At 46.7% G+C, this 10,586-nt stretch overlaps 1 protein-coding gene across 1 annotated transcript in view; it reads left to right on the forward strand.

Annotated features, from left to right (window-relative positions):
* Positions 1 to 10,586, forward strand: part of LOC106808562 (dynein heavy chain 6, axonemal-like) — an 88,968-nt gene that overhangs the window by 18,870 nt on the left and 59,512 nt on the right. Inside the window, 2 exon segments of the mRNA XM_014811324.1 lie at positions 9,095 to 9,208; positions 9,588 to 9,791. Of these exon segments, the coding sequence (XP_014666810.1) occupies positions 9,095 to 9,208; positions 9,588 to 9,791 (318 nt within the window).

A 10,586-nucleotide genomic window follows, 5' to 3' on the forward strand; every position in this document is an offset into this window, starting at 1 on the left:
TGTCGAGAACGTACGCTGCCTGTACTTTCTCACACCTGCGCAAGCGATGGCATCGGACCGCCGCCGCAGTGAACTGAGACTGACACGAGCTGGGATGAGCGCGCGAAGTAGTCATCGACGCGCGGCATGAACGGCGCGTTCTAGGTCGGCGCACCTTCGGCCCGCTCACGCGCGATGTTTGGGTCTGCGCAGCTAGCCACGCAGGGCAGCCCGCACAACTCCACTCGCTTGTTCAGATGTAGGGGCCGGGCCGAAGATGACGACAGATCGACGGGGTCGCGCGCGCGTCCGACCGAAACGCAAACAAACGTCGAGGCCGTTCGGAGTAAGTCGAGAGTCACTGCGCGCGCGCGTCGTGTGCGTTTCCACGCCGACGTACGTTCTCACAGTGTTCAGGCCGGCAGCTCTTCACTTCTTGAGCAGGCGATCCTTCCACTGTAGGCCTGCGCGGCAACGCGGAAGTAGTGCCATCGCACCGCTCAGGATCCGAATCTCTTTGCCGTCTGAGGGTGAATTGACGAGCGTTCGCCTTCCAGCCCGGAGTGAGATCCGCCTGCAGTGTAGTAGTCGTAGAGGCTCTGCCGCCTGCGGCTGCGTGCGGGCAGTGTTTGGCGCGGTTGGTCGTCACCTTGCTCATTCTCTCTCGTGAGATTCTGACGCGACAGGTGTCAAAGAGTTGCACAATGCCCACGCTGCCAGGTTAAACACGTGCTAGCCATCTGTGCAGGAAAGGGTGTGATGTTCCAGAATTGTCGACGGACGGAATTTGCGGGTCATGCGGCCCGGTGGTTCTATGCCTTGGTCGAAGTTGTGTACTGTGCTTGCGTGTGAGTCGAGTGCAGCAGTTACATACAGTTACAAAATACCTTAAATGGGGAATAACAACAATGACACATGTATTACATAGGCTAGGATAGTATGTGGTTAAATGATTACTGCTTAAGATATATAATATTAGTTCTCTACTAGATACTACTATCCCTTGTTGCCACATTCCTGTTGCCTGGGCTCATGTGGCCAAATAACATAGCATAGAGCTAATAATATATTGGTGGCTAGTCTAGAAGACATTGACCCGCCCTTCTGTATTGCATTGTATTTTTACCATGTATTATTATCAGGACTGAATAATAACAGGTTATTCACTCTATTATCTACTATTATCTCTATTATTCGCGAATAATTTCTATTCATTCACTCATTGTATCTGTAAATTGTTAATTGATTAATACCTTGCAGTTGCACGTCTAGGCTATCTCCGCTGATGGTCATTAGGTTGTATGTGAAACATCATGATCTAGCCTCCAATGCAAATAACGGTCTTCTTGCTCAGGGTTAGAAGGACCCTATATTAGAAGACCCACTACTATTTTTTATACTATCATTATGAAGATACCTTATACTATATTAGAAGATTATTGTAGCATCAATTCCCGTTTGCTCGGCTTAACTACTAGCTGTGGAGATTTCCCAGCTGGGCGTGTGTAAATCACGATGCGGCAGGTAGCGCTTAGACTAGGATGCGTGATAGATTGAACTCGCCGGTGTATACATAGAAGAACCATTACATTGACTAAGAGAGAGATATAGAGTTACGCAATACTTAGAGTATGATAATTCAACGTGGTTACTGCCGTTGATATAACGCTGTTGATATAATCCAGCTTAATCAGCATAATGTATACACTAAAGGTGATCATTTGGAATAGGAATGAATAGTTCTAATGGTTGTGCGATAAGAGAAAAATAGTTTACTTAGAAACGCAGTTGCCATAAAAATGGATGCAATCATTTGTACCAGCACGGGTCTTCTTTTCTGTTCAGCAGGCGTGAAAGTTTCATGTGTCACCAGCGAACGAAATCTGGTGGCGGAGTGCACGTCAGGAGCGGCGTGGGGCTTGCCGCTAGGTACTATAATTAAAGAGCCGCGCCGAATCGAAAGAGGCGGCGGAGCGTTATTCTTTCAGGTCGAGGTGCTGTAGGAAGAAAGAACGAAGAAGAAGAAGAAGAGAAAGCCGATTTACGGTCTCGAAGGAGAGAGATAACAGAGGACAAGGAGAAGCACGAGGTTTTCAGGAAGGAACAGACAGACTTACAGGGAAAATGAGGGCTCAGCCGCAGAATCTTTCAGTTACAGGTGGAGCAAGAACGCGGGATTTTTCAGTTAGGTAGCAGCAGGAGCGACTACTGAGGCGAAGCACACCCGTGGAAGATACCTAGGTCTATTTGCGAGCATCGAGGTGACGCACGTTAAGTTCAGGGGAAGACGAAACCGAGGCGTCCCTCTGCGCGCGACGCGTTGGTTAATTCTTCATATTAGTTCTTAGTGGTCTACTAGATCCGCCTGCATATACGAATGCGACGCGGAATTATTGTAAAACTAGTATGGACACAATGAAACTATAACGCTCTACAGCTTTAATATCCCGAATCTAAACTCATCAGGTTTGTTCTTGTTCCACTAGCTGTTACTACTCCTGTCTATTTGCTACGGGCACTCACCGTTTCCTTGCCTTACATATACGGAAGGACCACGCCGAACACTGAATTCCAAACAACTAGGGCAGCACGTACGTTAACTAATAATAACGGCCTTCGTCGCTCACCGCTAGTTCGGCCTAACCCTTAGTCGGGCCGACTTACACTACTCCTCGTTGGCTAGCGAAGAAATTTTTACGTAGCAATTCCGGATAGGTGGTGTGTCGCAGCGCTGTGCTTGAGACAGATATGACAATAGTGTCACTGTTAGAGTTGTTTGGCAAGCTTACCAGGCATTTCGTATTCTTCGGCCAAGGGTGGATCCCCTTATGTCCAGGGCTCCTACGCCTGTGTAACAGTCGGAGAGCCTCGGCGGTTTTCGTTCACCATATTGGATGCCCCTGTGGTATATTGACGTTAGTCACACAGCCTGGTCACAGGCAGCTTGAAGCGTTTCATATTAAATATATGACGCAGGGGTCGTGTCGCTGCTGCACGGCGACAAGTTATACTCTAAATTTATAGTTGTATATTATTAATTAGTCAGCTATATTATATTTACACATGGCTATAGCCCGGCAGCCGGCGTACGTATATCCGACCGGCTCCCGGGCACGTGTCTTCGATTTCCTAGATGCCCAGGCAGTTTTTACATTGTTTGCGTTATCTCACACGTAAACAAGGGTTCAGGGTTAGAGTTAGGACTTTAGCCCAGTTAGGGTAGTAGGTTTTTAGGCGGCTTTAGAGTAGAGTATTGTCGGTTTTGTCGTAGGCGCTTTAGGGTTAGGTTTTTTTTAGCACGGTTCAGGCCGTTTATAAGAACTGGCCGCCGGCATTAGGATACGAAAGAAGACCTGTGCCCCGAGCTGCCCAGCCGGGGATATAGCCACAGCGAATAATATTTAGAACTGTCGCCGGTGCCCACAGCACCACGAGACCCCTGCGCCTATATATTTTATTGAACGCTCAAGTGCCGCATGGCCCAACGCTTTCGACTGCCGCGCCCCCGTGTTGTGGTTCCTGGTCGGGTTACATATCATACATGCACTGCATTCTAGTGCATATTAGCTCTAGTACTTACTAGCCCGCGTTCGTATTAACTGCCGCTCAGGGTTTAAATCTGCCTGGCGGGCGTTTATCCGTGTTTATCAAATCGATGCTCAAGGTGTGCAAAATCCACTTTAGGCCCCTTAGGTATTACGCGAAGCACCGCAGTGATGCACAGATTTCTGTGTATCATCAACTGAAATGCCACAGACTTTTCGTAATGTAACTTATTCTTAGGAATGATTGCCAAAACCCGTTAACCCTACTTCAACCCCCAACCATAACCCTAACAGCACTCGTGAATACCTAAGCCAAGGTTATACTGTTATGACTTAGGGTCTAGTTAGGCGTTTTGCATTCATTCCTGATATACGGCAAACGCATAAGTCGTTTTGCGCATCACGTATGATGATACACAGAATCTTTGCTATTCAATCTTTCTCAGTGGATCTTAGCTCTTACCTAAGCCGCTGAAGCGGCAAGCGGTGCGCTAATAGGTGGATTTGCTGCCCTAAGGTGCCATACATATATACAATTATATAGTTTAAAATGTTCGTATGATATTTCTTCATAGACACTACCAAAAAAATGTTATAGCTTCATTACATCTCTCCCTTCACCTGTCCCACTCAGTCCTACTGCTTATCTTCAATTTTCCAGTCTTCCATCAAAGACCACCCGGGGCCGAATAATAAAGAAGCTCTGAGAGTTTTCAGCTTCTCAGAATCCGCAGCAAGCACCTAGAGGCACTGCACGGCAATCCTGTTGGCGCCCTCTAGTGCGCAAGTGCTTTAGAGACGTTTGACATATCGCCCTACACAACCCACTGAGCGATGATTTTCTAGAGCATCACAACCGCAGGCCTCAGTGGGTGCCGAACCAGGATTTTTTGAACGGAGGACGGCTGTCCAGGAAGAAGATAAGGCTGCACTTTTTCTTGTTACTTTTTTCTGGTGCCAGTCTCCTCTGTTTTAAAAAGCTTGCCGGGAGGCCACTTTGGTGGGGGGCGGTCTGCCGGGGACCTCTCCCAAGATTTAAAATAAAAAAATTGTTTGTGTCTGTATTCTGGACGAGCATCCTTGAGCCAGTAATTTTTGGATGTCCTAGAATCGCAATTAATAATTTGATCAGATCCGCCGTTCCCCCGGTGACCGCTTGCGCGACCCCTCTTTGCCCATTTCTACAGTTTTTATTAACGAATAGTATAATAAGCAAGTAAATCTTTATCAGAAACAACTAGCGCCTAAAACAATATTTTTTTATGGAGACAACTAAGTATAAGAAAAGTCCCTTGTTGATGATGCGCCTGTGTGCACACCGGTTCGGGTGTTGTGCTGTGTCACTCGAACCGTGCACCCATTGCGCCCATTGCTGGTTGCAGGGTGAGGTCCTGTAGAGGTCCCTGTGTGGTGAGTGTTTGTTCAGACTCTTAGTCCCAGCTCGGTGCTATTAGACTCATCATCACGTTACTCCCATGATGCAGGCGAGAGCCGGGTCGACGTGGTTGCGTGTGTCGATGCGGTGTGCTCGCTGGGATCCGGCGTCGTCTAGAACGCACATGTGCTAGTCTAGTTGTATCATCACGTTGGTGGCGCAAAGTTGTCCTGTATGCTCGTTCGGTCCGCCCGTGCAGTGAGCGCTGAACTTTAGAAGAAGCTCAACAATTTGATGTGAATGGTCAGTGGTCTCTGCCGCAGTCTCCAGCATGTACTGGATTTTTAGTTCGCCCTTCTTATCATCAGTGTGTATATGCGTGTGCAGTAGACGATTGACCTAAGGTCAGTTATCTTTGGTGTATCATTCACGTGCTATGTGCCAGCTGAGGATCAAGTACAAATATGGTGGTTGAGGAGTAGGGTCAGTTGTATCATCACGCTGGCTTCGGTGTGCAGCAGAGAAGGTCAGTGTTATCATCGAGACTGTGACCATGGCGCAGGGAGGCGAGAAGCGTCAGCAAAATTGGTATCATCACTTCCTACCATTCGCATGCGTGCTGCAGCTATGACGAGAGAAGTGGCAGTCCCTCGCGGTTCTGTGATCATTACACACGTGCTGTCCCCCGACGGGATGGGTGCGCAGGAGGTGTATATGGGTTTCTCGACGCAAAGCCTGTGTCATATCACGTGCATGGTGCAGGGGTGGAGTGCTACAATGCGTCAGTGCGCTGTTATCATCCACGTGCCCACTGGGTTGGCAGTGAGCCGGTTAAGGGTCAGTCATGAGCGTTTGTATCAATTCACGTAGTGGTAGATACACTGAAAGCCTTCTTCTGTGCCTGCAGCCCGATCCGCACTTAGAAGCATAGATTATTGGCATGATCATGCAAATGTGTTGGACTCCACACTCGATTCGCAAGGGCGATGAATGATTGCGAGGACGGGCCCTCTCTCCCTCGGCCGATGCAAGGGTGAGCCGACGCGTAACAATATCTACCCGACCACAAGCCACTTATCGACGCACAAAAAGAGAACGGACGAACGTGTCAGTGTGTGTTTCATCATCGAGAACCTTATACTTTGATCAGCATAATTCAGTTCTCTAACTGTTGTTCTGACGCTGCACTGCCCGAGGCTGCAAAACAGAGTCCGATTGATACCAGTGACATGATGTCTCCAGTAATGAAACAGCCCACCGAGTTGTTGTAGTGCAGGCGCACCGGTGAAGTCCGAGTTGACGATCCATAACTGCTCGCGAATGGCTGTGCGATCTGTAGTCTTGCCTCTCCGCGTGGTACATTGGGTGACTGTGATTTGACTTCCCATTTTCAAAGAATATGGCGACTATTTAAAAGATACCGTGCACCGTAAGGTGTTGAAGTGAGCACTTCGACTCTTTTTAGGCCTCCTGAGCAAGTTTCTTAAGTGCACGCATTTCGATTCACAAGATATGAGAACATGCGGTCCAATAACACCCAATTCAGTTACATCAATATAACCGAGTTAATTCTTTACATGTCAATACTATTAAATAGGTTTGCGGGGTGCTCGCGTGGTGCACTTGAATTAGGGGTTAAGGGTTAGTTTTTAGGACATGCTTTTTCATTGGGGTACCCATGCTTCTCTTCCTTGGCGGCCCGTATTTTGGCGTTATTATACCATAGAATACATTATATCTACGGTATTTAATCATGACGAGGGCTGTGAATTAACGTTTGTGTTTGCCCTGTACTGTAGTAATACTGTCTTGGGATGCGCGGGTGTGTCTGACCAGATTAGTCTACCAGTATTAGCCCTCGCTCCCGCTCAGGTTAGCCCCGGCCGGTGGTGTGTGTGATTCACATGTCAGGCGTGGCCGATTGGGATCGCCACTTGGCTCGCCCCAATGAGGGGGTACGATGTACCGACCCATGCAACGTGTGATGATACATCTGACCTTTCTCCTGCACATGCACATTGATCAGCACACTGACCTTCTCTAGACTGCACCATGCACGTCTAGTCTTAGATTGACAGATACAACTGACCTTCTCCGTGCCACCATCACGTGTGCTGATACTACTGACCTTCTCGCTGATCAGCCGTTATACATGCACGTGGGTGCACCGAACTGACCTGTACACTGACCTTATCTCCTCTGCAACCCCATCCGCATAGCAGTGGATCACACACTGACCCTTATCGCTGCTCCATGCAAGCTCCGTGGATCGATTACTACTGACCTTCTCCTGCACCATTGCCACTGGTGATGATACACTGACCTTCTCCGCACCATGTACTGTCGATTCACACAACGTGACCTCTCCTCCGCACCAATAGGTATGTTGCGTGATGAATTACACTGACCTTCTCTCGCCAATGCACCCCTACTGTGCAACGTGACTCCCACACATGCACACTTACACCATCTCTCTATCCCCCAAGCCCTGCCCAACCCTATGGCCAGCGCTGATGATACACTGACCCTTCTCCGTGATACATCGCACGTGATCATCACACTAGACGCTTCTCGCTGCACCCATGCACTGTGATCACACACTGACCTTTCGTGCCTCCACATTCGCACGTGATCCACACCATCTGACATATCCCTGGTACCAATGTATCAGTGATGATACACTGACCTTCTCGCTGACGCCAATACACAGTGATGCATACCTGTCCTTCTCCTAGGCCCACCATGCAGCGTGATCACCACACCCCTGACCTCTCTCCTGCACTCCAGTGCACGTGTTCCGTTATGCACCGCCGTCCACCTGGACCTTCTCAAATTGCCTGGCCCCCATGCCCAGCCTGTATTGGGCACCCACTGACCTTCTCCTGCCCACATGCACGGATGAATACACTGACCTTCTTCCTGCACCACGCACGTGATGATTACACTGACCGGTCTTCCGTGCCACCCATGCACGTAGATGATTTACCACTGACCTTCTCCTGCCACATGCACGCTGGATGAACACTGACCTTCTCCTTGCACCATGCTTACGTGATGATACACTGACACCTTCTCCTGCACCATGCACGTGATGATACACTGACCTTCTCCTGCATCAGACGGAAGAACACGACCTTCTCACTGCACCATGCACGTGATCACACACCTGACCTTCTCCTGCACCATGCATTGACGTGGCGATGGACACACTGACAGTTCTCCTCTGCACAATGCAGGGGTGAATGCACTACTACCGACCTTCTCCTGCACCACGCACGTGATGCATACATCTGACCTTCTCCGTGCACCTACAGCGTGATGATACCACTGACTTCTCCTGCCCACCATCAGTACCGGGTCAGCCGTGATGATACACTGACCTTCTCCTGCACCATGCACGTGATGCATACAACTGCACCTTTCTCCTGCACACGCACGTGTATTGGATACACTGACCTTCTCCTTGCCCACCACTACACGTGATGATCTATTGATTTGTCACTAGCCATCTCTGGCTCTCTTTTCTTACAGAACCCAATCTTTCTTGACCCGGAGGCAGATGGGCAGCAGGTGTGGAAGATGCTGTTAGAGGAAGACACTCGCATGGTCGATCTCCAGCAGAAGGCTGCCAAGTATAGCATCTACCAGAAAAGCTTCAAGGTAAGGATTTTCAGATATACAAAAGTCCTGCAATGCTAAGAAAATTGCTTACAAACCTTTTTTGCTAAAAACATTTTGCTAAAAAAATTGCTTAAAAAGTAGCAACACCGCATGCTTTTGCTCTTTGCGTTAAATGCACATTTACATTGCTTGTATTGTATGCGTGTGTTTGGACGCAAAATGTAAAATGATCAAACGTTTTAGGTTGACGTTGCCAAGTTCGAATCGCAAGAGGTACAGACTGAGCTGAAGCTGAAACAGCTGATGTGGCAATCACTGGAGGAGTGGGACAAACTAGTGGAAGAGTGGACTATGGTAATATTGTTGAATGGAATGTCTCATTTACTATGAGTGACTCCTTAAAGGAGAGAGAGAGAGAGAGAGAGAGAGAGAGAGAGAGAGAGAGAGAGAGAGAGAGAGAGAGAGAGAGAGAGAGAGGAGGGGAGAGCTTTCCTACATTCTATACATGTAAATAAGCATATATTTAATATGTGTGAAGGTGTTTATTTCACAAGCGACATGTTTCATCCAATAGGTTGATTCCAGTCAGCACTTTGAGTGGCAGAAGCAGCTGCGCTACTACTGGGACACGGACATTGACAACTGCATCGTACGAATGTCCAACTCTTCGTACGTCTACGGCTACGAGGTAAGAACAACGAAAACACGGCGTGATGCATGTTACGCAAGACGTCGGTCGCGATAACAATATGTTGCGATAAAATGGTCGATGAGTGGGTTTCTAGGCATTTATTGATGTAAGAAGATGGTCATATATATAAATGGTCATATGACATTATATTTCAATATGTATATTAGTTTTGTATATAAGATATAATATGATACATGGTGTATATATGTATATATGTATATTCTATATATCATGTATATGTAGAGAGAGAAAATAAATATAAAACAAATATAATGAGTTGTCAAATTTTAATTAGCGAATTTTCGAGAGTATATGTCTCTCCATCTGGCTATATGTATACATATGGTAATATCGTGTATCTATGTGTGTTATTTAGTATCTAGGAGCATCATCGAGGCTGGTTATCACACCGCTCACCGATCGATGCTACCTGTGTCTCATGGGAGCGCTGCAGCTGGATCTGGGAGGAGCGCCTGCAGGGCCGGCAGGAACGGGAAAGACGGAAACCACCAAGGACTTAGCTAAAGCACTCGCGAAGCAGTGTGTCGTGTTTAACTGCTCCGAAGGTCTGGATTACAAGGTATTTGTTGAAGGGTGAAAAGCGTGCCTACTCTGAGTGATCATCTTATATTGTCTACCTGATTATCATAATGACGTGCACTTTATTTATTTATTTTTTATTTCGAAACAAAATGAAAAAAGAAATTTTTTTTTTTTTTTTTCGAGTGATCATCATATTTTCTACCTGATTGTAATAATGATGTGTACTCTATTTAGAAGTTAATGTGACGTGGAAAAGAGCCTCTAGTAATTGCTACTCAGAGAATTAATGTTGATATACAATTAAGCATATCCACCTTCAAGAAGAGGTGGTTCAAGAGTTATGGTTTAGTACATAACCCTAATTATATTGATAAAAAAATCGAAATTACTACAAAGCCATTTAAGTCACTGTGAAATGTATGAGCTCATTAATTATAAATATATATGCAGACCTGTCATTATTTATAAAAGTAGGCATACAAGAAATTGAAGATCTATATACGTGTGGCAGTATCAATAAATTATTAGTTTGTACCCTGTGAAAAATTCCTGCTCTAAAGTAGTTTACACAAGCAACTAAGGTAAAGTTTGTAAACATAAAACCACATGGCAGAGCAATTAATGTAATTAATTAATTTATGTAGCAATTAATGTATTTCCAGCCTAGCTTGTATATATGCCACTAATATGTAATTTTTTTATCATGTTTTCTAGCATGCATGTACAGTGACGTTATCTGTTCACCCCGGTGTTTGATTGAGAGGCAGTGGCTGCCAGCATTCTATAGCAGCCAGCATTCTATAGCAGCCAGCATTCTATAGCAGCCAGCATT

Source organism: Priapulus caudatus, unplaced genomic scaffold, assembly GCF_000485595.1.
Source record: "Priapulus caudatus unplaced genomic scaffold, Priapulus_caudatus-5.0.1 Scaffold286, whole genome shotgun sequence".
NCBI lineage: Eukaryota > Metazoa > Priapulida > Priapulimorpha > Priapulimorphida > Priapulidae > Priapulus > Priapulus caudatus.